At 37.3% G+C, this 27,213-nt stretch overlaps 5 protein-coding genes across 7 annotated transcripts; all 5 read left to right on the forward strand.

Moving 5' to 3' along the window:
* The first annotated feature begins 222 nt into the window (after nucleotides 1–222).
* LOC147482550 (syntaxin-52-like) lies at nucleotides 223–5,534 on the forward strand. 2 transcript variants are annotated; one of them, XM_086576573.1, is made up of 6 exons: nucleotides 223–378; nucleotides 2,093–2,303; nucleotides 2,805–3,010; nucleotides 3,094–3,194; nucleotides 3,302–3,346; nucleotides 5,110–5,534. In XM_086576573.1, the coding sequence occupies exons 2-6, from the start codon at nucleotides 2,098–2,100 to the stop codon at nucleotides 5,239–5,241; spliced, it is 690 nt and encodes a 229-aa protein (XP_086432699.1). In that variant the 5' UTR covers nucleotides 223–378; nucleotides 2,093–2,097; the 3' UTR covers nucleotides 5,242–5,534. The 2 variants fall into 2 exon arrangements, with proteins under 2 accessions (XP_086432699.1, XP_086432698.1); XM_086576572.1 differs by lacking the exon at nucleotides 223–378 and adding an exon at nucleotides 1,052–1,801.
* Nucleotides 5,535–6,734: 1,200 nt separating this feature from the next.
* LOC147482551 (protein CHUP1, chloroplastic-like) lies at nucleotides 6,735–8,736 on the forward strand. Of its 2 annotated transcripts, XM_086576570.1 has the most exons (3): nucleotides 6,735–7,425; nucleotides 7,543–7,894; nucleotides 7,982–8,736. In XM_086576570.1, exons 1-3 carry the CDS (start codon nucleotides 7,031–7,033, stop codon nucleotides 8,414–8,416), a joined length of 1,182 nt encoding a protein of 393 aa, XP_086432696.1. In that variant the 5' UTR covers nucleotides 6,735–7,030; the 3' UTR covers nucleotides 8,417–8,736. The 2 variants fall into 2 exon arrangements, with proteins under 2 accessions (XP_086432696.1, XP_086432695.1); XM_086576569.1 differs by having other exon boundaries at nucleotides 6,741–7,894.
* Nucleotides 8,737–14,760: 6,024 nt separating this feature from the next.
* On the forward strand, nucleotides 14,761–20,646 carry LOC147482552 (KRR1 small subunit processome component-like). Its single transcript, XM_086576571.1, has 14 exons — nucleotides 14,761–14,797; nucleotides 14,882–15,682; nucleotides 15,773–15,849; nucleotides 16,532–16,642; nucleotides 16,768–16,836; nucleotides 17,714–17,770; nucleotides 18,079–18,117; nucleotides 18,241–18,345; nucleotides 18,427–18,509; nucleotides 18,590–18,671; nucleotides 19,188–19,331; nucleotides 19,469–19,543; nucleotides 20,051–20,151; nucleotides 20,247–20,646. The coding sequence occupies exons 2-14, from the start codon at nucleotides 15,463–15,465 to the stop codon at nucleotides 20,254–20,256; spliced, it is 1,173 nt and encodes a 390-aa protein (XP_086432697.1). The 5' UTR covers nucleotides 14,761–14,797; nucleotides 14,882–15,462; the 3' UTR covers nucleotides 20,257–20,646.
* A 567-nt stretch (nucleotides 20,647–21,213) lies between these two features.
* On the forward strand, nucleotides 21,214–22,607 carry LOC147482553 (uncharacterized). Its single transcript, XM_086576578.1, has one exon. The coding sequence runs from the start codon at nucleotides 21,704–21,706 to the stop codon at nucleotides 22,469–22,471; it is 768 nt and encodes a 255-aa protein (XP_086432704.1). The 5' UTR covers nucleotides 21,214–21,703; the 3' UTR covers nucleotides 22,472–22,607.
* Nucleotides 22,608–22,834: 227 nt separating this feature from the next.
* On the forward strand, nucleotides 22,835–24,664 carry LOC147482554 (protein CHUP1, chloroplastic-like). The gene is made up of 2 exons (XM_086576579.1): nucleotides 22,835–23,840; nucleotides 23,928–24,664. Exons 1-2 carry the CDS (start codon nucleotides 22,989–22,991, stop codon nucleotides 24,021–24,023), a joined length of 948 nt encoding a protein of 315 aa, XP_086432705.1. The 5' UTR covers nucleotides 22,835–22,988; the 3' UTR covers nucleotides 24,024–24,664.
* The last annotated feature ends 2,549 nt before the right edge of the window (nucleotides 24,665–27,213 follow it).

Consider the following 27,213-nt stretch of genomic DNA (forward strand, 5'->3'; position numbering starts at 1 on the left):
AGTGAACTGCAGTAGCCGGCAAGAAATAGTCAGAGAAAATAGTCATAACTCATAACCAACGAAGGAGTCAAAACGAAGCTTTACTAGCATAGCGTACACGGCGTGTTGCGTTTCATAAACCAGTAAACACGCCGGGTCTCTATCTATAGGGCCATAGGAGGGGGTAGTATGGGAAGAAAACGCGCGCCAAAATTTGTGAATGAGTTGTAAAACGAATGAGTCCCCTCGACTTCTCCGAATCCAAAACAGGTTAGGACAAAAGTTGACCGATATTTACATTGGCGCCACCTTATGTCTCTCCGACCTTATATATAAACAACAAACTCAAAGCTCTGTCTCTCTCTCTTGGGGTGTCCATTATTGTTTAGTTGAAAAAAGGTTAGTAACGTTGTTCAAGTCTATACTCTATTTGCATTATGATATATATATCTTGTAGTAATTCACATACAATGGGTTGATTGAATTTTGATCACTTATTTTATGTATGTGATTTCTTAGGGGGGTTTATTTAATTTGCATATTGAATGACTTGTAACTTGTACTGTAATATTCTAGTAATCTTTTTGTCATTACCACAATGTGTTAAATTTGTATGGTCTCATTTTGATGGATATTGATCAAGTACTTGTTGATCTGGAAAGGAGAGACGAAAGTCTCAGTTTGTTTGTGGACTGTAACACAGCAAGTTTTAAGTGGGTGCTTTGGCTAATTAGCCATCCTTAGAGATCGAGTTAGAGACTTAGAGTACTTGGAATGAGCTCACTAGGAATAGGATTGGAGCTATGTATAGGTATGTCAGTATTGCAAATAAAAATTAGACATGTAGAGATAAGGAAGCATGTATTTGTAATGAGTAAACCCGAGAACAGTGGGTTGTAAAGACAGTTCAGCTCATTGCGCTTATTGCCGCCTAAGGAGATACATTAATGAAAAAGTACACGATAGGCAAGAAGTAGAGTGTTGGGCAGCACCACCATCTGTACAAGTGCACTGCACATATGATGTTTCACTAAGAATGTAGATTTGGGTAGGGAACATATGGGGATAGGGGAGTAAGAAGTGAGTGAAGGATCATTTTTCAGACAGGTTTCTTTAGGAATAAGGGTAGGGAGGCTTATAGAGGATAATTAATAATGAAATAATGTATAATCTTCTTTGGTTCTTTCGACTGATTTCTAAGTTTTCCAATTCTGAAAGAAATCAAAGAATTGAGATGTCTTTAGGTGAAGAAGCGTTTTTTTTTTTTAAGGTGAAGAAGAGTATTAAAAAGTAATTTTTGCAATTGCTATTTGAGAATATCGTATATCTTTTTTCCACTTAATATTGTTACAAACGTCAAATGTTTTTTCATCCATCAACGTTCGGGTCTTTTGATTCTATCGAAGTGGTGGAAAAGCAGTAAGGAGAACAAGGTGCGTACTGTAGTGATAAGTGATAACAAGGTTAGCGCAGCATAGATCGTGTGTGGTTGCTGATGTGCCTGGAACTTCTTATGTGTTGTAGAGGGAAGGGCTGTGTAACCTGTGTTTATCACATCTTAAACGTTTTACAGCTGCAACTAACTTTGAGATAGACAGTATTAACAGACACTTGCAGCTCTTCCTCTGCAACTGAAGACCTGAAGGAACCATATTATCCACATTGCTTGGTGGCATAATCAACAAACACAACCAACACACGTCCTTTTGTTTTATACTTTTATCAGTGGGAAGGTTGTTGGGTCTCACTTTTACTGATGATGAAACAGAGCAGTAGGTCGTTGTGAAAGATGTTATGAGGTTGTTGTGAAGAAAATAGTAAGGTGAAAATCTTCTGCTTATATTGCTGTACTTATCCAAGAGACCCCTACTGGAATCTACTTATATGTCATATGAAAGTTCACTAGAACTCATTTACTACTTATATCTATGACTTTGCCACCACTTATCGACTATGTTTTTGTAAACCAGGACTTTCTTTGACTTGTTTCTTGAATCAATTGATGAAAATAAAATTTTGAGGTCTCTGTTGTCATGTATAGTTGATGTATGCCTAAACAGAATTTACTAGAAAAGACCTATGCTATCCATGAACTAACTTTCTTACAACACAGCTGCGATGGCATCTTCTGCTGACTCATGGATGTGGGAATTTAGTGAAGCTTCCAAACTTGCTGACGACATCAATACTTTGATTTCTGAAAGAGGGTCTGGACCAGATACGCAACGTCACGTATCGGCTGTTCGGAGGAAGATTACAATATTAGGGACCAGACTCGATGGCTTGCAGTCGCTATTGTCAAAGCTTCCGTGCAAGCAGCCAAAGTAAGAGGCTTGACTCGACTTCTATATGTTGTCTGTAAGAAATTTCCAATTTGAAGTTTAGAATTAAGCATTTGCTATACTGATTTCTGTCAGCCCTCCACCCTCATCGTACAGATACTATATCACATGTAAATCATATTGCTATGGTTTTTAACCAAAATCCAACAAATTTTTGCGCTAATGATCCTTTTTCATTCCCCTGCATTGAAAGTTGAAATATTAGTATAAGTAGAGTTATCCTTATGGGTTTCTCGTTCTCCCTGAATGTATTTACTATTTAGCCTGGACTGAAAGTGAGCTACTATACAGATTTGCATTCAGATTATATCATTATAATGGATATATGGAGACATATTCGGGGGAGGGGGGGATATTCTTCTAAATGACAATTTCTCTTTCCTGTTAAACTCAGTATTACACTATTACCTGTTTAATAATTTACTTGAATCTTCTCTTTGCTTGTTAATATTTTGTGTACTGCCTTTGCATTTTAATGCAAAGACAAGAAAAGGAGATGCGTCGGCGTGAAGACATGCTCACAAATTTGAGATCAAAAGTCCATCAGATGGCCTCCACATTACACATGTCCAACTTTACAAACAGAGACACTTCGCTTGGACAAGATGTAACGGCAGCAGATCTCACGAGCCGAACAAGTGGGCTGGACAACCATGGTCTTGTTGGTTTACAACGGCAAGTTGTGAAAGGTGTGCTTACTTACTATGGTGGTAGGATTTTTTTTAAAAAGCTCTTCTAATTTGGTCCTTGTATGTTGTTGCATCGGATGCAGAACAGGATGACGATCTTGAGAAGTTGGAGGAGACAATTCTAAGTACCAAACATATTGCTTTGGCAATCAATGAGGAAGTCGATCTACACACTAGGCTTATCGTATGGTCCCTATATTATTATTTTTTCTTCGTTCACTTTCATTTCACTTACTCTGATTATGCCAAAGGTCTACTCTCATTTTCTTTAATTCCCCCATCACTGTGCAGGAAACACTGGACCAACACGTGGACTCAACAGACTCTTGGCTACAGGTTACACTCTTTTTCGATTATCCTTTTTTATTAGTGTTAGTATTTGCCTATTTGGATGGTTTTTCAGATTGCATTTGTTAATAATGAGCATCAATTTTTTTCCCTTGCATATTCCTGAGCTTGCCATGTGCAAATCTTGGTTCGAGAGTTTCATTTGCATTTGTTAATAACCAGGACTAATAACGAGCATCAAACTTTTTCTTGCATATTAGTGAGCTTACAATGTGCAAATCTTGGTTTGAGAGCTTCTTGAACAATTTTTAAAAAATTGGAAATATCTATATTTTCAGTGTTACCTATATGAGTGAGAAAAATCATGTCTTTGCTATTTCTTTAGTCAAGTAAGAAAAAAAATCCCGCCTACCATAAAACATTCCTAAGGTTTGAATAGTGGAGGCGGCATACATTCAAGAATATTAGTGGATGAGAAATCCACTACAACATTTCAAAAATGCGGAAAAAGTCAAATACAAATCTCCAGCGCTCTTTCTTTGAGGATAATCTGCCAAATTAAAAAATACATCGAGAAATAATTCAGCCTTAATCATTATCTTTTATAATGCACATCACTAGTTACAAGCACAGATGACCATGGTCCTTTGCAGTTCTTCGTCTTACCCAAATTCAGGAATGACTATCCAACCAATTGTTTTGTTTCTGTATACATATTTATTTAGAAATAAACCTTAGTATCCTCGAAGCTCTATCCAAGTCCTATACGAGAGAGCTATCTAATAAGTTGCATGAAGTTACCAAACCTCGTTTTTGTGATAGCTTAGTTGTAACTGTTTATTTTTGGTGGCAAGAGAAGCCTTCTGTTCAACCTTTTTTTTTGTTTTTTTTGCGGTTGGCAACCCTGTTTTAAATGAGATCAGTAACTTAGATAACACGGATGCCGGCGGGTTCGAATCCCAGACCTCTGGTTCATCAATCTTTTACCTTGCATTAGAATTGATCCTAGAATCTGAATTCTTTCTAAGACCCAAAACATTAGCTGTCCTTTATAGAACATGTGACTCCTTACTGATTTTTCCAGTACCTTCTATCATCTTTCAAAATGCAGTCAAGTTTGCATAATTTTCTCTTTAAATTGGATGCCTTGAACTTTTTCCTTCTTTTACTACTACTCTTATTTGCCATCACCCTAGCTCAATAAATGCATATTATATATGGATTACAAAAGCTTAATCTACTACACTGCATCATCTACTGATGTCTCCACACAGTTCCACAACTCCTCTTCCCCTTTTAAGTGTCATGGATTTGAGTTCTGCTTTCTCCTTAATGAAAGTTCGCTTTGAAATACTTCTTAACAATAACCAGAATCAGTGAGAGATTTCTATGTTATAGGAATTGATCTACAAAGTATTAAATTCACCACCTCTGCCATTGTCGATATCAATGAGAAGCTAAGGCAAAAAGAAACCTTTCATTGATCTTAAAATCCTGATCTCTGATATCCAGGAAGATATAGTTTGGTTTCCTAGCATTTGTATTATTGAAATCATCTCTTTGTTCCCCTGTTTCCTACAAATAATTTGACCTGTAGAAGGAAGTAGAGTATTTGAGATATTGTTCCCTATTGCAAAGTTCTTGGTGTACTTGAAGAGATACCAGACATTGTTTGGATTATTTTGGGTCATGGGATAGCAGGGATTGGGGATTGTAGTTTTGATAACTGTTTCTGCTAGATGGTTCTCCTCTGACAAGTACAATATCAAGGCTGTGGAGTCACCTTTAATTTTGTTTTATTTTTTATTCAGCTGGTGCAAAAGAAACTGGCAATTCTGAATAAGCGTATGAAGGGTGGCTGCTCCTGCATGCTATTGCTTTTAGGAGTTATTGGAATCATGATTCTGGCAGTTGTTGCCTGGTCACTGATCAAATACTTGTGATAGTATCAAGAGAAGGTACAAAACCGTTTCTTGGCTCCCTTAACTTTTTTTTTTTTTGTGTCCAGATGGTGGAAGCTCTAACTGCCTCCTAGGAGGGTCTTGGATGTTTTTTGCATTATCCATAGGGTTCAGGATAAGTAATTAAGTGTATATAGGAATATTAGAAATGATTTTAGAACGTGTTGCATTTTTACATACTCTATAAAGGATGTTAGAAATATACTGCAGCTTTGAGACTCTGAGTAAGTGTGGTTATTTATGAGAAGTTTATAAATATCTGCTGTATTCAACTCCTTTGAGCATTCTGTATCTGGATGAGTTATTTTCCTTTCTGTTCATTACATTTCTTTGGATGATTTGAGCTCCGTTGCCAATTGGTGCATGATTTTTACTTGCATCGACTTCAGCTCAGCTGGGGCTATCTGTTTGATGCCTAGACAGCAAAGAGCTGAAAACAGAGGAAATTTCAATGAATGTCACCACATATTACAGTAATGAAAAAACGCAAGAAAACTCATAAACTATGGACAACAGAATAGTAAGCTAAATTCAAATTCCAGCGGGAACGAGGACAGTGAACGCTTACACTATTGAGAGTTGATATACAATGTAAAGAATTTGCATTTGTTATAGGCTGAATCCGTGCATCTGAGTAAGCACACAGGGCATTTGGGCAAGCTGATTAAGTGTCATAATTTTTTGTCTTAATTTATTTATTTAACAGTGAAAAGGGTTGAGTTCTTCATTGTTTACCATTGAAATTCGAGAAATCTGACCAATCTGACCAATCCAAATTAGACTTAGGCTGAAAATTTTAAGAACCGATTAGGACTGGTCCGGACTCAGGTTGAAACATTTGAAATTCGGGTTAGATTTCAACCCGACCCAACCCGCCCGAGTTCTACCCCTAAATACCATGTTGTTTTTATTGCCAAAATACGCATATAGCCTCACAAAGAAAGGGGGCAATAACACCTACCTTTAGATGAATAAAATTTAGCCACAAATGTCTTGTTTAGTGTTAAAGCACTTTCCTGTTTCCACTACTAGTTCAAAAGGAAAGTCCAGATCTCACATCAAGTCATATAGTTTTTCACTTTTTCAATTGTTCTACAAGCTTCGTTTATTTATAAAGGACCGATGTTTAGATTCGTTATCAGTTAATCATTATTGTCGTACAAGCCTACAACAGTGTGCGTTATATTCTTTTTTAATTTTTCGTTAAGCCCAGTGGCATTATGTCTTATCTAAACAGTTCTATCATTATTAGTATTTAACACGGTTTATTAAACCAGTTATTCTGAGTCTTTATTGAGAAAACAACTCTGTTTATTAAGGGTTCTTTAAGTTTTGATTATTAAATTTTCAAAACCCTCACTAAACTTTATTTCTCATAACTGAAGTTCAGTTATAAGTTATGTAAACAGTCCCTTTCTTCGTTACCCTTCTTAGATTAACTCCAAGTTCATAAAGCATCAATGATCAATGCTACATTCTTAAAATGTCTTAGAAATGGTTGCCTACAAAAAGTCTCAATCAAGTTATATATGGACGGTTCAGATTGATTATGAATTCTAGCACGTGCATTATGAAAATCATGTGTGGTATTTTGAAGAAGCGTTGAATGAAAAGAATAAGGTGGCGTAGGGTGGTCCATAAAGCAATACCACTTCTGCTAAACAAAGGAAAGGCAAAACCAAAGTTAACCAAAGATTTCAATTCATCTTAGCTTTACATTCAAGTTTATCATCACTCAAAACAGTAAAGTTCTTCAACAATTTTTTCATACATGGAGAATTCAGGAAGGCAATCAGAGCTGATGAAGCCCATAATTCTCAAAGCTGGTATACCCTTAGCACTTTCTTTAGCTGGTTTTTTGTATTCTATGATCACATCTAGGAAAAAGTTACATGTAGGAAGAGCAACAGAAGAAGGCCATCAGGTAAGTCAAAATGATGAAACTGAAGCTCAAGATGACAATAGAGATCACAATAGCACTCAAGGCCTTAATTCGACGTCTTTATTAGCTTGTACAGAAGGAGGAGTACATATGGGAAATATTCAGACAAAGGATTCATATATAAGCTTGCAAATTCGATATAGACCTGAAACGGAGGAAGAGATATTAGGCCTAATGAAGCAGGTAAAGGCTCTTCAAGATAAGGAACAGGAACTCGAGAGAAGGTTTGTATCTTTCTGCGGGTTTATAAAAGAGCAGGAATTGGCTCTTACAAAACTTCAAAATCTGTTGGTTTTAAAACAAGCTCATCTTGATTTCCTGGGTATGACAATTGAGTCCAGGGAAGCTGAGAGACGAAAGTTCGAGTTGATGGTAGTTGAGTACCTAAGAGTTTTAAAGCAACTTGAATCTGCAAGATTAGATAATGGAATGCTCCAAAAGAAAGCAAAGAAGCTCTTGAGGGCGACAAGAAAGTATTCCAACGTTGTCCTTCGACAGGCTTCAATGTTGCAAGCTAGAGAAGCTGAGATTTCGACAAGTCATGAGGAGTTGCAGGGTAAGACACAAATGATCGTAGAACTGAACGATAGAATTATGGTACTGGAAATTTTAGTAGACAAGTATCAACAGGAGAAGAAAGAATTGGCTGAGAAACTAGAGTTGGCCGAAACCTCTGCTTCATCTGTCTCAAAGGTTTGAAAATCTTTCTTATCTCTCAAGGAAGGCACCCTTATCCTTTCTTTCCTTGTACTTAATGGTTTCTTATTTCCATTTTTGCAGAAGGAATCAGAAGACACTGGTGTCTATGTTCATGACCAACTCATCACTGAATTAGAACAACTGCAAAAGGATCGCGCAGCTGAGGCTGAAGAATTAGTATATTTACGATGGATCAATGCATGCTTCAGACATGAACTAACGAGAAATCAAGAAGAAGAACATGAACATGAACATGAAGAGAGGGACGACAGTATTGTACTGGAAGATGAAGTAAAACATGGAATTCTAAGATACAATTCAGATCCTTCATCAACGATAGCAGACCAGGATGAATCTCGCGCATTAATAATGACCACTAGCCATAAGAAACCAAAGTTACTTGGCAAGCTCAGAAGATGGGTCAGAGGGAGTGAAGCCTGCAGGAGATCATGGCAACACGAACATTTATATGTCAAAATTCGGTCTGTTTCACACGGGCGGCTAAGCAGCATATAAATGCAAGGAAATCCTGTTCGAGTGCATAAGTCTGCCCAACACACTTTCACCAACCTATTCATAAAGAATTGATCCATGCCTAGTACAAAATATCAGGATATGGGTATTTATCGATATTTAATTTCTGGATATGTATCGTGGATATATCCACCTCTTTGGGGATATTTGACATTGTTTCACATCCAAATATCGTAGATATATCCAAAATATCGACAAATATCGTAGATATTGTGGATATTTATTGATATATCATGATACATTATTTATATTTATTTGAAATATAATGGTAAATATTAAATAAAATTGTTATATATACAAAATATCGCCAAATATCCATAAATATCACAAATATCGCAAATATTATCGAAATATAATTGATATTTGCAATCGTATATATCTCTAAACATATCGTGATATTTAAATATCTTTTTCTGAAATATGGATAGATATCCCTAAATATCGCGATATATCGGGATATTTTGTACTATGGATCCATGTACTCGACCATCCCAACTACTATAAATCATACTTTTTAATGAATTAACGAGAAACGCTAATTTAACACACGTAATTCATTTGCTTAGATCAAGTCCAATGTAGGGCTGCTCTAATGGGTTGCTAAAAGGTGCCGCCTTTTAGCAGGCCCAGCCATATTTAGCAGCCCAAAATCAAAAAACCATTGCAATCACATTTTTTAGCAATTCGGACGGCCATTGAAACTTTGCCGTGCAGGTCGAGCCATATTTAGCAACCTAAAATCAAAAAACCATTCCAATCACATTTTTTAGCAGTTCGGGATACAGACAGCTATTAAAACTCTGTCGTCTTTCTGTTAAATTGCAACAAACGAAAGAAACTATGTCGTCTGTATAGGGCAGTTACTAAAAACGTGAATTTCTTTCTCTTCTCCATTTCTCTCTTCTCTCTCTCGTCTCTTCCCTCTCAATCTCGCGGCATCCTCTCTCTCACCTCAATTTCTGTTAGATTATTTTGATATACATTCACCAAGTATGAATTATTACAATTTTGAAATTCGATTTTATTGAGTTTATTTTGATTGATTGTGACTTATTTTGATTAGTTTAATGTTAAATTAGAACGTTAAATTGTTTGTTGAATTAGAATGTTGGAATTGATGTTTTAGAATGTTAGTTTGAAATTGTGCATTTTGTTTAAATTAAAGTTATAAAAATGATATTGTTGATTGAATTGCAGGTGCCACACAAAATGAGTAACAAGGGTAAATGATTTTTCGGTCGAAAATCAGTTAGTAGATTGACACAAAAGTCAACGTCAGCGCTAAACGTCGATGAGGATGAAAACGTCGATGAAGTCTATAATTTGCAAAACCCTCCAGTAATTGAATTTCCGGACCCAGTCGATCCACTAACACATGTTAAATTGGCTAGAAACCCGAAAACTCACATATCTCATCGTGTAAATATGGTAAGCATTTGATCATTAAATTTGATTTCTTTAACATCATAATTTGTATTTTCTTTAATTTTAATGAATAAATATTTTAAATAAATATTTAGGAGGGGGAGATGAAATTGCGGTGTTGTTGGGCATCCGTGAACAATTGGTGGAAGATAATGGTTGCCAAAGGAGATTGTTTTGAAGGCATAAGAAATGAAATTTTACAATCTTTGTTTGGGTCATTGTTTCGATGTGGTTATCAAAACGCCGACCGCTGTTTGATATACGTTTTGATCGAGCGGTGGTGGGACACAACTCACACTTTCCACTGTCCACAAAGTGAGATAAGCATCACTCCAATGGATATTACTATGCTCACGGGAATGAGCGTAGGAAGGGAAAAGGTCGGTTCGCGACTTTTGATTATGCACAACAAAAATGGTCGAATATAAGGCCGGAGCATTGGGCTAAAGGGGTATCAAACCCTCCTTTTGTGAATGAGTTCATGGAGAAGACGAAAAGAGAGTGACGAAGGTTGGTGCCCCAGTACTGATTGAGAGAGATATTTGAGAACATTCTATTTTTTACTTAATCACGCAGTGTTTCTTCCCCACGGGTGATAGTTCACTGAGATTATGTTAGATAGAGTGTTTGGTTTGGTTAGATTACATGCATCAATATGATTGGGGTGGTGCTATGTTTGGAGTTTTGATTTACGCATTGGATCAAGCGTGCCGAGTCACAGCTAATGTTGCTGATGGTCAATGTGGTGGCTTCACCCCTATTTTACAAGTAAGTTTTAAATTTATAGTATTATAACTTTATGATAGTATTATAATTTTTAAATTACGTACAAGTTTGATTTTGATATTTGTTTTTATGAAAGTATTGGTGGCATGAGTGTGTACCTGCCATGGCTCCTCTTCTTAGACCGAACATAGACCGTGATATCGTCCCACGGATAAGATTGTTGAACTGGTCAAGGACGCCACAACATTTACTTAGATCGTAACCAACTCGAGACTAGGTCGGCATTGGCGACACAGTGGACACCATGGTTTCATACTCGATATATGGAATTAAATATTGTACCCTCAACACTTGTATATGTTGGTAGGGACAGAAGAAGATCAAGAACCTATGGAAGCTGACTGCGAGGAAGAACAGATATTACAGCAAGTAGAAACATATATGGAGATTTCACTCCATGCATTAACAGGGAATGTGGGGCAGAATACCATACGAATCCCAGGTTTAATAAAAAAGAGACCCATTACTGTGTTAATAGACACCGGCAGCACACACAGTTTCCTAGACTCGGAAGTGGCTAGACAAGACAGGCTGGATGCAAGATTGAACCAACAGCTCACATGTTAGTTACAGTTGCTAATGGTGAGAAGACTATTAGTAAAGCTATATGCCATAAATTGAAATGGGAGATGCAAGGACATTCTTTCGAAGATGACATTAGAATACTGCCATTGGGTGGGTGTGACATGGCCTTAGGAGGTGACTGGCTGAAGCAGTGTGGAGATGTGATACTTAACCTTCAGAAGCTCCAACTAACTTTTACAAGGGGAAGCCATAAGATAGTACTATGAGGAGGCCCAGAGGTTGCTTCTCTTAAAATGATTACCGCAAAGACCTTATCAAAATTTCTGAAAAAGAACACTCATGCTCTTGTGGGTCAAATATTTTCCATCACAGTTACTGCCATCAAGCCTGAAATTCCAGCTAAGGTAGTTCCTTTACTCCAAGAATTTGATGATGTATTTCAAGAACCTCAAGGTCTTCCTCCTTCCAGAACATTAGACCACCATATCCCACTCAAAAATGATGCTGAACCCACCAACCAAAGACCGTACAAGCATCCTTACATTCAAAAGGCGGTTCTCGAATCATTAATGAAAGAAATGCTACAATCTGGATTGATTCAACCCAGTCATAGCCCATTTGCTTCGCCTGTGTTATTAGTTAAGAAAAAGGATGGGACATGGCGTTTTTGTGTGGATTATAGGAAGTTGAATGATATGACAGTGAAGGATAAGTTTCCCATGCCAGTTATAGATGAATTACTAGATGAGTTACATGGTGCTTGCATTTTTTCCAAATTAGACCTTCGATCAGGTTATCACCAGATTTTGGTACATCCAGAAGACATCTACAAACAAAGATTCGAGAACTCATCAAGGCCACTACTTAATTTAAGGTGATGCCCTTTGGACTAACTAATGCTCCAGCTACATTCCAAGCCCTAATGAATGAGATTTTCAGTCCTTTTCTAAGGAAGCAGGTATTAGTGTTCTTTGATGACATACTAGTATATAGTACCAGTTTGGACGAGCATTTACTCCATTTGAGACAAGTTTTAGACACACTGAGGCAACATACACTCTATGCAAAGGCTTCTAAATGCACTTTTGCACAATCTCAATTAGAGTATTTGGGTCACTTAATCACACCTGAAGGAGTAGCAGTTGATCCAGCCAAGATCGATGCCATGATCAATTGGCCAAAACCTACAACAATCAAAGGGTTAAGAGGCTTCCTAGGTTTAACAGGCTACTACAGGAGGTATGTCCAAGGATATGGCAACATCAGTCAACCTCTCACTGATATGCTAAAGAAGAATAATTTTAAATGGTCCTCCGCAGCAGAAAAGGCATTTGATGAACTGGAAAAGAGCAATGACTTCAACACCTGTTCTAGCACTCCCTGATTTCAAGCAAACCTTCATAGTGGAGACTGATGCATGTGCACGAGGAATTGGGGCTGTTTTAATGCAAGGAGGTTGTCCTATCGCTTTCTTTAGTAAGGCATTAGGTCCTAAAGCACTAGGTTTTTCTACCTATGAGAAAGAACTCCTTGCAATTGTCATGGAAGTAACAAGATGGAGATCCTATCTACAAGGGCACCACTTTATAGTTCACACAGACTAGCAGAGTATCAAATTCTTTATGGAGCAAAGAATTACAACTCTCTTACAACAGAGGTGGCTTACCAAATTATTGGGCTTTGATTATGAAATAAGGTACAAAAAGGGGAAGGAAAACACCACAGCTGACGCACTTTCAAGAGTAGTGGAAGAACAAGGAGAATGTCATCTTATGACTGTGGTACAACCACAATGGATAACAGAAGTGTCCCTCAGTTATGCTCAAGACGCGACCCTCCAACAACTCATCTCTCAAATCATGATTGCACCAACAAGTTTCCCACTGTACTCTTATGATGCAGGTGTCCTCCGATACAAGGGTAAACTTTATATTGGTAGTAACACTGCCTTACGGTCCAAGTTGTTAGCAACAATCCATTCTTCTGCTATAGGTGGTCATTCTGGTATTCAAGGAACTTATCTCAGAGCCAAGACCTACTTCTACTGGCCAGGTATGAAGAAAGATGTACTTCAATTTGTAACTACTTGTGATGTCTGTCAGAGGTGCAAGGGAGAACATAACTTTCCTGCCGGACTGCTTCAGCCATTGCCTATTCCAACGCATGCTTGGCAGCACATTAGTATGGACTTCATTGAAGGTTTACCCAAATCGGCAGGCAAAGATGTTATTTTAGTTGTAGTGGACAAATTCACCAAATATAGCCATTTCTTGGCTCTCAGTCATCCTTATCTTCGCTTCTTCGATTAGCTCTGATCTTCATGGATCATATCTACAAACTCCATGGCCTTACCCAAACCATTATTTCTGACAGAGACAAGGTTTTCATCAGCTCTTTTTGGCAACATTTGTTCAAGGCATTGGGAACTGAACTACATCTCAGCACAGCTTACCACCCTCAAACTGATGGACAAACTGAACGCACGAATGCCTGCTTGGAAGCTTATTTGAGATGCATGACTGGACACATATCACAACAGTGGGTAAGGTGGCTCTCTTTCGCGGAATGGTGGTTCAACACTAACTTTCACACCAGCCTCAAGATGTCACCTTTCACAGCTTTATATGGATACACTCCACCTCACCTCGCCATTCCCTGCACAATCACCACTTCTGTGGCAGCTGTAGAAGACTACCTCAAACAGAGGCAAACCATGGTGGACATGATTAAAGATGGTTTAACTAAAGCTCAAGAACGTATGAAGCATTTTGCAGACAAAAAAAGAATCGAGAGATCGTTTTTGGTTGGTGATTGGGTCTATTTGAAGCTCCAACCCTACAGACAAACTTCCATCTCAATTCGCAGGAATTTGAAGCTTTCAGCCAAGTTTTATGGTCCATTTCAGGTGTCGGCAAGAGTTGGTGCAGTTGCTTACAAACTCCAATTACCACCAGAGTCAAGAATCCATCCAGTTTTCCATGTATCTCAACTCAAGAAGAAGCTAGGGTCCATTGTAGTGCCATCTCCTCAGCTCCCTCTCGTCGACCAGACAGGACAATTCAAAATGGAGCCCATAGCCCTCCTATCTCGTAGACTCATCCCAAGGAACAACCAAGGTGTAGCTCAGGTTCTTATCCAATGGTCTCATACCTCTCCAGATGATGCTACCTGGGAAGATTGGGCGAACATCACCACACACTATCCTCACTTTAATCCTTGAGGACAAGGATTCTTAAGGAGACGGCATTGTCATGTCCTATTATAAGGACATGCGAGTAATTACTTTAGTTATATAAGGGTAGGATAGTATTTCTAATAGAGTGAGATGCAGTAGTAGTTGGACAAGTGTAACGCTAGTAAGAAAAGAAATCTCTTGTATTAAGGGAAGATGAATGTATGAAAAAGCAAAGAGGAGAAAAAAGAAATAAAGGAGAATAGAAACGGCTCTAGTTTTCCAGGAAAACAGAGATAAATTTAAGTGTTTTGTTTCTGTTTAAGTTTTGTTTCCGTTTACTTATCAGAATAGAACATGTTGCTGCCATGGGTTCATTCAGGGGTCTAAAACAGGTTCGAAGGATTGTGGAAGACTGCATGCAGAATAAATTGCACCCTATATTCCACATCAAGGTGGCTTGCCTTTTTATTTCTTATTTTAAATAAATAGTATGTACTATTCATTGTGTGATGGTTTACTCCATTCTGTGTATGTAGGTTCTGATGGTGAAGAGAGAGCTTGAAAAAAAATCCTGAACTGGCAGTTGAGAATTTCATACACAGTATAGCCCTTGTGGCAAATCTGCAGATCTAGCCATCCAACTGCACAGTTGACCCTATATAGTTATCGTCCCTTTGTCACCATTCAATTGTTGTGGTGCCTGACTATCTCTTATGTGGTTGATATCAAAACTCATAGGCCAGGAATGAAGAAGAAACAGTTATGAAATCTTGATTTTTACTGAACTACGACTACTTCCTATGTGTATTTGTACATCCAAACATGGTCTACCATCCAAACCATAAACTCAGCCAAAGAATGTGATGGTGTTAATTGTTTAGAGGATGTGGAATTGAAATTTCAACGAACAGTCTGTAACTTCTAGTCCGAACGAACTCAATTCAACAAAGTGATTAATTTGACAATTAAAAGTTTAAAACTAACTAATCGTGGGTGCCCCATATCGTGGGTGCTCGTATAACTTGAGGGGTGTCGGCAAATAAACTATTTTGCAAATAAATTTTTTTGCAATAACCAGAAGGCAGTTAAAAACCCTAGTCCAGAAAAGAAGAAAAAAATGGAAGATGTTAAAAACATGGATATGGAAGGAGCCCTAGTAAGACCACCAGAAAAAGAAGAAAAAATGGAAGGTAAAAACAGAGGAAAACACGACAAGCCAAAACCATGGGATGATGAAAGTATTGATCATTGGAAAGTTGAAAAATTTGACCCTTCATGGAACGAAAGTGGTTTGTTAGTTACCAGCTCTTTCGCTACTCTTTTTCCTGCTTACAGAGGTCACTCACTCACTCAATTTTAAATTTGAATTAGTCGGGGTTTTTTTTTATATAACGTATTTTTTTTTGTTGGACTGTTGTTTTTATTAGAGGTGTACTTGCAAGAAGTTTCGCCTATTGTGAAAGCTGCATTGAAGCCTTATGGTATTTCATTTGACTTGAATATGGTAAGAGTTTTTACGCATTTTTTTGTATTTATGTTACTGATTGTTTGTTTGTATATAAGTAGTGTAGTTGTTGAATGTGATGGAAATAATTTATACCCAAAAGGGTATTTGTTTCGATAAGGATATATAGAGGTCATGTAGTGTAAATTGGCTTGTGTTGTTAGTTGTAAAGGATTTCATGTTTAGTTGTGTTTTAGATATGATTTGGGATTTTGAGTTCTTATCTTTTGAAGTATGTAATGCACGTAAATATGTACCTTGAATTGGCGGAAAGGTAATGGAAGGAATGAGAGGATATGTGGTCGAAAATTTTGTGTACCCAATATACAGATTTTAAAACCTGAAAACAATTGATTCCGTTAACTAAGGTTATTAAGTTAATACGTTCTGAAAATGTGCACATCATAAGACAATCTTGCAAGGATTTTGGATACACAGTTGACAGGACAAGGAAAGTAGGAATAGGGGGAGCAATTATTAGGAGTAGCGTACCAAGAAAGAACTCATAAATAGAATGCTTGGCAGAAAAGTTACGTTAATTACCTGCATATAGAGCACAATTGGGATAACATACTTCTACATTTCTTGTCTAAGTTTTGCTGGACTTGTTATGTGTATATCATATTATCATGAAACAACTATAGTTAATTTCCCTAACTTATTGTTACATTTGGCTACTCAGGTTGAGGGAACCATGACTGTTTCAACAACTCTCAAGACTAGGGATCCATACATTATTGTGAAAGCTAAGGAATTGATAAGGCTTTTATCTCGAAGTGTCCCTGCACCCCAGGTATGTATACTTTCATAAGATTTTGTTACTGCTAGTTTGAACAGTAACGAAATAGAAAATCTTTATTGAATTGTAAACACATTTGTAAATTCTATATGATAAGAATCACTTCATATTTTCTGTAGGCAATCAAGATATTGGATGATGAGATGCAATGTGATATCATAAGAATTGGGGGCTTGGTCCGTAGTAAGGTATGAAATGTTTGTTTCTCTTACTAATTGCTAGTGGACATGGTTTACACATATGAAGCTGAAACTATAAGTTTCGTGGGTTGGCCGAAATGCCAATCAAGCTGTAAGTGATCTGTATAAGGTCTTGTCTGCTGAATTAAGTTTCTTTAACTTTTTTTTTTTATCGTCAATGTTAAGCAATGTTCCAAAAACACAGCCTAGGCGGTGCCTAGCTGAACTGCTTAGGCCTATAATCGGTGAGCAAATCATGGTCTGATTAGACGGCCCCTGGCAGGCTGATTAATAGGCCTAGGCGGGACTGGACAGTTTAAACGGCCCAATTTATATTTTTTGTTTTTGTTTTTGTGAGGATACGCTTTGTAAGGTCTTGAGCCAAAGAATTAGTCGTGTAACTAAAAATAGTAGGGTAAAACGAGTATTACCCCCCCCCCCCCAATAGATGAGCCAATTAGGATTCCCCCCCCCCCCACTAGATGGAAATTAGGGTCTCCCTAATTACACTAAAAAAAAAGTTCGTGTTTTTTGTGTGTGTATTTGGTGGGGGGAGACCCTAATTTCCCATCTAGTGGGGGGGAATCCTAATTAGTAATAGTTTTATTTTTAATTAGTTGTGTCCCCATGGCCTACTTCATATGGGTCCCATGGCACACTCCGTATCTGTGTATCCGTGTCAATGTGAATTATGATTAATGTGTAAATATTAAAATAAACCTCTATTTTACCGATCAAAAGAGAAAAAAAAATAAAGAATTGAAAGAAAGAAAGATTAATGTGTAAATAGGGAGGTCTAGATTGTGTGTTGTATATGCTTTGCATTAATGAAAAATTGACTTGCATTTAATGTGTAATGTAAATAAAAAATCGTAATCTTCTGCAGGAGCGATTTATTAAAAGGAGGCAGCTGCTTCTGGGGTCCAATTCGTCCACGCTGAAGGTGATTATTGTTAACCCTTTTGAGATCATACGTGACCTTTACTAACCTTCTGTATTTTGACGGCACTTGTTCTTATGGTTCCTTTGTGGTGCTATAAATAAAAAAAAAACGCTCTTGTTGGTCCATCCGCAGAAACTAACTAACAAATACCCCCCCTCCCAACACGCACCCACGCCCTTCCAACCAGTCACACAAATTAATCTTCTTCTTTCTTTAGACTACAACACACACCCATGCCCTTCCAGCCACTGACGCACAAATTGGTCTTCTTCTTTGTTTATACTGACACGGCTTTTTGTGTGATGCAGGCTATTGAGATTTTAACAAATTGCTATGTTCTAGTTCAGGTTTACTACTACCACATTTATATTTTCTGAAGATTTGTTATATTTTTGTTATGTTTTGTTCTTGCTATTTTGATTGAACAAATCTCAAATTGGGGTAATAAAATTTTCCAATATTGCTTGCAGGGAAACACTGTCGCTGCTATGGGTTCTTTCAAGGGTCTAAAACAAGTTCGAAGGGTTGTGGAAGACTGCATCCAGAATAAATTGCACCCTCTACGTCACATCAAGGTGGCTCGCCTTTTTATTTCTTGTTTTAAATTGTAAATACTATTCATTTGTGTGATGGTTTACTCCATTCTGTGTATGTAGGAGATGATGGTGAAGAGAGAGCTTGGAAAAAGACCCGAACTTGCAACAGAGAATTGGGATAGATTCCTTCCAAAGTTTAAAAAGTATGGACTTTGCACTTTTTCATCTGGCTGTATTAATTTTGTTTTTGTACTTATTTGCAGCATTTTTAAATGCTCATCAGGAAAAATGTTCAGAAAAAGAAAGCCATAAGCATAGAAAAGAAACCATATACACCTTTCCCTCCTCCTCAACCGCCTAGCAAGGTAAATGGTTTTTTGCTCTGCTACAAATTATGAGATAATCTAGTCTATTCAGTTTTGTCTTCAGTTGCTTTATGCTGTTTTCATCTTTTCTTTGCAATTTCCACTGCAAAATGTTGTGCATTGCACTTGTTCCCTACCCTAGACATATTGGGAGTGGGTAAGCAAATATATTAGCACATGATTGAGCCTTGACATGCTTTTTTCTTCCCCCCAGAAAGGTCATGCGTTAAGATAGATATGCATCATTTTCGTATGAGTTATGGTTCTTTGGTTATGTACGTGTAGTGTTAGATTTTCCAACAAGAAAAACTTAAATTAGAAACCTATGCATCTGGTGTTGTTTGACTGTATCAGCGTGCTGTTTCTTACGTTATGAAGTCGATTTGCTTTTATATATCTCCAGTTTTTATCTTAGGATTTTCTACTGTTATATTTCATGTTGATAGTATTCACGTTGAATTTTATTGTCAATGCTGGTTTCCCACTATTTGAACATGTGTTTGACAACATTCTCAGATTGACCTTCAATTGGAAAGTGGCGAGTACTTTTTGAACGACAAAAAAAAATCCGCAAAGAAATGGCAAGAGAAACAGGAGCAGCAGGCTGAAAAATCAGCTGAAAATAAGAGGAAGAGAGATGCAGCATTTCTTCCTCCTGAGGTTTAATTTTGAGCTTATGAAATTCTCTCTCTCTCTCTCTCTCTCTCTCTCTCTCTCTCTCTCTCTCGCACCTCCAACTGTACTTGGTACTATCACCATATTTTCTTCTTCTCACTTAATTTTCCATTTGGTGTTAGGAACATTTGGGGTTGAATTCTAGCAAGTTTGGAGATGGAAAGAATGATGTGATTGACATAGTAATGTCCTTGAAGGTATTTGAGATGTTTCTTATATTCTTGATAACTTGGTATCACGTTATAAGACTTGTCACTTGATATCGATTTGCAGTAATCTTGATTAGTAGAAATGATCAACATTGTTAAAATAAACGTTGTAAATGCCTCTGGATGATTATACCAGGGGTCTTACTGAGTTTACTGATCTCATTTAAAATAGGCTTGCCAATCAATAATAATAACAAAAACAAAGCGTAGAAATGCCATCCTCTAGGAGCTGTACTTTATCTTCAATGATGCTGATTTAGAATGGTTAAGCATTGGAGTTAAATTTCATGGTAGTATTTTTGTTAATGTGAAGCTCATTATGTGTGATACAAATGTGCATATGAAATGCTTAGTATTCTGGATATGAAGCAAACAATGAACTGTGAAGAGGCACTGTAGAATGAGCGTTTTCGGCAAGCAGTAGAATTACACCCCACAATTATGTTTGACTTCAGAGTTGATTTCATACAGTCGTCAATTTTTTTTTCTTCACAGAAAAAGGCAAAGGACCTTGGGACGAAGAAAGCGGTTGAGAATGTTAATGCTGAAGATTATATTGCGGCGCCTGCTGAAACATCTTCGAAGAAAAAGACTAGGTATGGCCTTCGCCAATTTTACAGATCTGATAGTTTGGCTTTATTGAAACCCCTAGTGGTAGTAATTGCTGAGTTGTGCATTGTGTGTATTGCAGGAAAAGATGATTCTCCAATATTACTATTGAGTACTGATGTTTGGCCAAGACACACAGAACCAGCGCAGCAAGCTGTCTGAATTTGATGCATCTTTCGCTCCAGATACTTGGAAAATCAAAAATTTTGTTTAAATTTTGAACTTCATGACAAAATTACTGCCTATGCTAGCATTTGTCATCACTGTTCTGACTCTGTTGATTGGAAATGTTAATAAATCTTAGATTAGTAGAAGTTTGTTAAATCTGGTGGAGGATTTCACTCTTTTGTTAACTCCTCTGACATGTAGCAGAGTGTGCTCCCCTAACAAATCTTTGTAATCGCGACTACAACCAAAGACAGCAAAAAAGAACAAAATAAAAAGAAGAAGAATGTGTATCTGACTGCCTGTGTATTTCAATCTTTGAAGAGTCTTAATTATTTTGGTTTGATGGGCGATCCTTTTTGGTGCAGATTAGTGGAGGAACTTTCCAGTTGTACAAGGTCCAAAAAATTACCTCGTCTAGTAGCACTAAAACCAGTCTCTTTGGTCCCGCTGGATATTGGGGATTGTAGGCTTCAAATCAGACGTGCTGGTCAGGTTTCAAGCATGGCCCAAAATATTTCCGAATCTCGCTGATATATCCCCCGATACATATATGGTTGAACCCCTTTTTTTCCAAGATATAGATAGAAGCCCGATATAATCGAAATTTCGAGATAATTGATATTGCCTTTTTAACCAATTGTTAATAATTTAATATTGAAATTTTCGAAATAACCGATATATCCGAGATATAAAAAGAAAAGTCACCAAAAAAAAGAAAAAAATCGTTCTATAATTTTGGGCCTTGGTTTCAAGTACCCCCACATGGTTTAGATAGAAATCGAATTGCCTAAAAAAAAGAAAAAAAAAAATCGTTTTAATGCTTTGCCATTTAATGCTTTGCTTTTTGATAAATTGATAGCTGGAAATGGTGCAAGTCTATAGATAGATATGCTCATTACTATTCTCACATAATGTAATATTCCATCATTCCATATTTCCACCTCTACTTTTTCATCATAAAGCCCACTTTACCACATTTTCAGCTTTGGATTCTTGTTTCCATTATTATCCAACTATCCAAAGCATATTTTCCTAGTGAAAAAAATTCAAGTACACATTCTTCTCTATCATCTCTAGGGCAAACCAATAAGAGAGGAGGCCCAGGAGGGTTCAGCTGTTTTTTAGCAACACACTAGAACTACAGACAAAATAGAGTAAGAAGGTGCTGCAGCAAGACAATATTTTTATACTTGTCAGAAGAAACCAGACAGCTCAGAATCATGATTTCTGTCTGCTCTTATCTTCTTTCTTCAACTGTCTTGTAGCTAAACACCCAAATGCTATTCCCATTTCCTCTCCCCTTCTTCTTTCTTATTAATTCCCCATACCCACTCTTGTTTCAGTAAAAAAAAAAAAAAAAAATAGTCTAGAATGGGTTGTGTAGCATCAAGAAGAATAAATAAGGAAGAAAGAGTACAGATATGTAAGGAAAGAAAACGGTTGATGAAACAGTTATTGGTACTTAGAAGTCAGTTTGCTGCAGCTCAAATGTGTTATTTACAGTCATTAAAGAACACTGGCGTTACACTTCGTCAGTTTACTGATTCTGAAACATTAGACCTTGCTGATATATTACTACCACCTTCTTCTTCTTCTTCTTCTACACTTATAACTTTACCTCCCCCTCCTCCCCCACTTCCTCCTTTTAGCCCCGATCATGAAGAGGACGATGGGGGAGGTGGAAATGAGGTTACTGATGAAGAAGAGGGGGATGGTGTCATTTTGACACCGCCCCCACTTCCTCCAAGCTTAGATTGGGACATTATGGATTCTAATAGCTCCCAAGAACAAGTTATTGAGGAGGAAGATTGGGCGGAGACAAATACGGAGTTCGAGAAGGAGGACAGCGAGAAGGAGAAGATTGTTACTGACATTGTGCTTAAGCCTCTTTTTATGAAGGCATTGGGGGATGATGATTATGTAATGGTGAGTTCGGGTTCGAGTAATGTGGCTGCTGATACTGCTTTAGTTATTCCAAGTAGTAGGAAGGAGAAGACCCTTGCTGGGATTATTAGAGATATTGATGATTATTTTTTAAAAGCTTCGGCGTCGGGGAGGAATGTGATTCTGCTTTTGGATATCAATAGGAATGGTGACTCTCTTTATCAGAATTTCGGAGAAAGCATGAGTAAGAACTGATTAGTAGTTTGTTGTGTAATATGTTTGTTACCTGATTAGTATTACTAGCATTTGTTAACAAAACCAAACAAACAACAATGTAGCTACATTCACTGTTTTTTTAATGTAGTTATTGAGGTTGCGAAGTTCGATAACAGTCCCTTTCTTCGTTACCCTTCTTAGATTAACTCCAAGTTCATAAACATCAATGATCAATGCTACATTCTTAAAATGTCTTAGAAATGGTTGCCTACAAAAAGTCTCAATCAAGTTATATATGGACGGTTCAGATTGATTATGAATTCTAGCACGTGCATTATGAAAATCATGTGTGGTATTTTGAAGAAGCGTTGAATGAACAAAATATAAAAGAATGAAAAGAATAAGGTGGCGTAGGGTGGTCCATAAAGCAATACCACTTCTGCTAAACAAAGGAAAGGCAAAACCAAAGTTAACCAAAGATTTCAATTCATCTTAGCTTTACATTCAAGTTTATCATCACTCAAAACAGTAAAGTTCTTCAACAATTTTTTCATACATGGAGAATTCAGGAAGGCAATCAGAGCTGATGAAGCCCATAATTCTCAAAGCTGGTATACCCTTAGCACTTTCTTTAGCTGGTTTTTTGTATTCTATGATCACATCTAGGAAAAAGTTACATGTAGGAAGAGCAACAGAAGAAGGCCATCAGGTAAGTCAAAATGATGAAACTGAAGCTCAAGATGACAATAGAGATCACAATAGCACTCAAGGCCTTAATTCGACGTCTTTATTAGCTTGTACAGAAGGAGGAGTACATATGGGAAATATTCAGACAAAGGATTCATATATAAGCTTGCAAATTCGATATAGACCTGAAACGGAGGAAGAGATATTAGGCCTAATGAAGCAGGTAAAGGCTCTTCAAGATAAGGAACAGGAACTCGAGAGAAGGTTTGTATCTTTCTGCGGGTTTATAAAAGAGCAGGAATTGGCTCTTACAAAACTTCAAAATCTGTTGGTTTTAAAACAAGCTCATCTTGATTTCCTGGGTATGACAATTGAGTCCAGGGAAGCTGAGAGACGAAAGTTCGAGTTGATGATAGTTGAGTACCTAAGAGTTTTAAAGCAACTTGAATCTGCAAGATTAGATAATGGAATGCTCCAAAAGAAAGCAAAGAAGCTCAGAAAGTATTCCAACATTGTCCTTCGACAGGCTTCAATGTTGCAAGCTAGAGAAGCTGAGATTTCGACAAGTCATGAGGAGTTGCAGGGTAAGACACAAGTGATCGTAGAACTGAACGATAGAATTATGGTACTGGAAATTTTAGTAGACAAGTATCAACAGGAGAAGAAAGAATTGGCTGAGAAACTAGAGTTGGCCGAAACCTCTGCTTCATCTGTCTCAAAGGTTTGAAAATCTTTCTTATCTCTCAAGGAAGGCACCCTTATCCTTTCTTTCCTTGTACTTAATGGTTTCTTATTTCCATTTTTGCAGAAGGAATCAGAAGACACTGGTGTCTATGTTCATGACCAACTCATCACTGAATTAGAACAACTGCAAAAGGATCGCGAGCTGAGGCTGAAGAATTAGTATATTTTACGATGGATCAATGCATGCTTCAGACATGAACTAACGAGAAATCAAGAAGAAGAACATGAACATGAACATGAAGAGAGGGACGACAGTATTGTACTGGAAGATGAAGTAAAACATGGAATTCTAAGATACAATTCAGATCCTTCATCAACGATAGCAGACCAGGATGAATCTCGCGCATTAATAATGACCACTAGCCATAAGAAACCAAAGTTACTTGGCAAGCTCAGAAGATGGGTCAGAGGGAGTGAAGCCTGCAGGAGATCATGGCAACACGAACATTTATATGTCAAAATTCGGTCTGTTTCACACGGGCGGCTAAGCAGCATATAAATGCAAGGAAATCCTGTTCGAGTGCATAAGTCTGCCAACACACTTTCACCAACCTATTCATAAAGAATTGATCCATGCCTAGTACAAAATATCAGGATATGGGTATTTATCGATATTTAATTTCTGGATATGTATCGTGGATATATCCACCTCTTTGGGGATATTTGATATTGTTTCACATGCAAATATCGTGGATATATCCAAAATATCGACAAATATCGTAGATATTGTGGATATTTATTGATATATTATGATACATTATTTATATTTATTTGAAATATAATGGTAAATATTAAATAAAATTGTTATATATACAAAATATCGCCAAATATCCATAAATATCACAAATATCGCAAATATTATCGAAATATAATTGATATTTGCAGTCGTATATATCTCTAAACATATCGTGATATTTAAATATCTTTTTTCTGAAATATGGATAGATATCCCTAAATATCGCGATATATCGGGATATTTTGTACTATGGATCCATGTACTCGACCATCCCAACTACTATAAATCATACTTTTTAATGAATTAACGAGAAACGCTAATTTAACACACGTAATTCATTTGCTTAGATCAAGTCCAATGTAGGGTCGCTCTAATGGGTTCTTAAAAGGTGCCGCCTTTTAGCAGGCCCAGCCATATTTAGCAGCCCAAAATCAAAAAACCATTGCAATCACATTTTTTAGCAATTCGGACGGCCATTGAAACTTTGCCGTGCAGGTCGAGCCATATTTAGCAACCTAAAATCAAAAAACCATTCCAATCACATTTTTTAGCAGTTCGGGATACGCATAAACTATTAAAAACTCATTGCCTTTCTTTCGTTAAATTGCAACAAACGAAAGAAACTATGTCGTCTGTATAGGGCAGTTACTAAAAACGTGAATTTCTTTCTCTTCTCCATTTCTCTCTTCTCTCTCTCGTCTCTTCCCTCTCAATCTCGCGGCATCCTCTCTCTCACCTCAATTTCTGTTAGATTATTTTGATATACATTCACCAAGTATGAATTATTACAATTTTGAAATTCGATTTTATTGAGTTTATTTTGATTGATTGTGACTTATTTTGATTAGTTTAATGTTGAATTAGAACGTTAAATTGTTTGTTGAATTAGAATGTTGGAATTGATGTTTTAGAATGTTAGTTTGAAATTGTGCATTTTGTTTAAATTAAAGTTATAAAAATGATATTGTTGATTGAATTGCAGGTGCCACACAAAATGAGTAACAAGGGTAAATGATTTTTCGGTCGAAAATCAGTTAGTAGATTGACACAAAAGTCAACGTCAGCGCTAAACGTCGATGAGGATGAAAACGTCGATGAAGTCTATAATTTGCAAAACCCTCCAGTAATTGAATTTCCGGACCCAGTCGATCCACTAACACATGTTAAATTGGCTAGAAACCCGAAAACTCACATATCTCATCGTGTAAATATGGTAAGCATTTGATCATTAAATTTGATTTCTTTAACATCATAATTTGTATTTTCTTTAATTTTAATGAATAAATATTTTAAATAAATATTTAGGGAGGGGGGAGATGAAATTGCGGTGTTGTTGGGCATCCGTGAACAATTGGTGGAAGATAATGGTTGCCAAAGGAGATTGTTTTGAAGGCATAAGAAATGAAATTTTACAATCTTTGTTTGGGTCATTGTTTCGATGTGGTTATCAAAACGCCGACCGCTGTTTGATATACGTTTTGATCGAGCGGTGGTGGGACATAACTCACACTTTCCACTGTCCACAAAGTGAGATAAGCATCACTCCAATGGATATTACTATGCTCACGGGAATGAGCGTAGGAAGGGAAAAGGTCGGTTCGCGACTTTTGATTATGCACAACAAAAATGGTCGAATATAAGGCCGGAGCATTGGGCTAAAGGGGTATCAAACCCTCCTTTTTGTGAATGAGTTCATGGAGAAGACGAAAGAGAGTGACGAAGGTTGGTGCCTGACAGGTACAGATTGAGAGAGATATTTGAGAACATTCTATTTTTACTTAATCACGCAGTGTTTCTTCCCCACGGGTGATAGTTCACTGAGATTATGTTAGATAGAGTGTTTGGTTTGGTTAGATTACATGCATCAATATGATTGGGGTGGTGCTATGTTTGGAGTTTTGATTTACGCATTGGATCAAGCGTGCCGAGTCACAGCTAATGTTGCTGATGGTCAATGTGGTGGCTTCACCCCTATTTTACAAGTAAGTTTTAAATTTATAGTATTATAACTTTATGATAGTATTATAATTTTTAAATTACGTACAAGTTTGATTTTGATATTTGTTTTTATGAAAGTATTGGTGGCATGAGTGTGTACCTGCCATGGCTCCTCTTCTTAGACCGAACATAGACCGTGATATCGTCCCACGGATAAGATTGTTGAACTGGTCAAGGACGCCACAACATTTACTTAGATCGTAACCAACTCGAGACTAGGTCGGCATTGGCGACACAGTGGACACCATGGTTTCATACTCGATATATGGAATTAAATATTGATATGATGATGTGGAGGGAGATACCATGGATGATGTTTGGTTACATGAGGCGATTCACCGTGTACGTCATTCGTATAATCTTACAATGTGCCGAATCGTCTTTGAGTTTGGAGGTATCATCGTGTGGTACCTGGGCGATAGGTGTTGGCACCAAATCGTTGGGACACCTTTCATACCACACCTTCCTCCGGAGAATATGTACCCATTGGGAAGAGTCAGTCAGTGGAGGTCCTATCTTAGAATGCATGAAGACTTGTGGCCACAAGCTTCTCTATATTTAGATGTGAATGGTGACTACGATAGCTATTGGGATCGTGTCTCAAGGGGTCCTATAT

This window comes from Coptis chinensis, chromosome 8 (assembly GCF_015680905.1).
Source record: "Coptis chinensis isolate HL-2020 chromosome 8, ASM1568090v1, whole genome shotgun sequence".
Taxonomy (NCBI): Eukaryota; Viridiplantae; Streptophyta; class Magnoliopsida; order Ranunculales; family Ranunculaceae; genus Coptis; species Coptis chinensis.

Excerpts from the sequence above, each read along its gene's own strand:
- LOC147482550 (XM_086576573.1), top strand. The coding sequence starts at position 2,098 with ATGGCATCTTCTGCTGACTCATGGATGTGGGAATTTAGTGAAGCTTCC. Across the intron at positions 2,304-2,804 it reads CTTCCGTGCAAGCAGCCAAA|ACAAGAAAAGGAGATGCGTC; the intron begins GTAAGAGGCTTG and ends TTTAATGCAAAG. Across the intron at positions 3,195-3,301 it reads ATCTACACACTAGGCTTATC|GAAACACTGGACCAACACGT; the intron begins GTATGGTCCCTA and ends ATCACTGTGCAG.
- LOC147482551 (XM_086576569.1), top strand. The coding sequence starts at position 7,031 with ATGGAGAATTCAGGAAGGCAATCAGAGCTGATGAAGCCCATAATTCTC. Across the intron at positions 7,895-7,981 it reads CTGCTTCATCTGTCTCAAAG|AAGGAATCAGAAGACACTGG; the intron begins GTTTGAAAATCT and ends CCATTTTTGCAG.
- LOC147482552 (XM_086576571.1), top strand. The coding sequence starts at position 15,463 with ATGGAAGATGTTAAAAACATGGATATGGAAGGAGCCCTAGTAAGACCA. Across the intron at positions 18,510-18,589 it reads TTCCTTCCAAAGTTTAAAAA|GAAAAATGTTCAGAAAAAGA; the intron begins GTATGGACTTTG and ends AATGCTCATCAG. Across the intron at positions 18,672-19,187 it reads CTCCTCAACCGCCTAGCAAG|ATTGACCTTCAATTGGAAAG; the intron begins GTAAATGGTTTT and ends CAACATTCTCAG.
- LOC147482553 (XM_086576578.1), top strand. The coding sequence starts at position 21,704 with ATGGGTTGTGTAGCATCAAGAAGAATAAATAAGGAAGAAAGAGTACAG.
- LOC147482554 (XM_086576579.1), top strand. The coding sequence starts at position 22,989 with ATGGAGAATTCAGGAAGGCAATCAGAGCTGATGAAGCCCATAATTCTC. Across the intron at positions 23,841-23,927 it reads CTGCTTCATCTGTCTCAAAG|AAGGAATCAGAAGACACTGG; the intron begins GTTTGAAAATCT and ends CCATTTTTGCAG.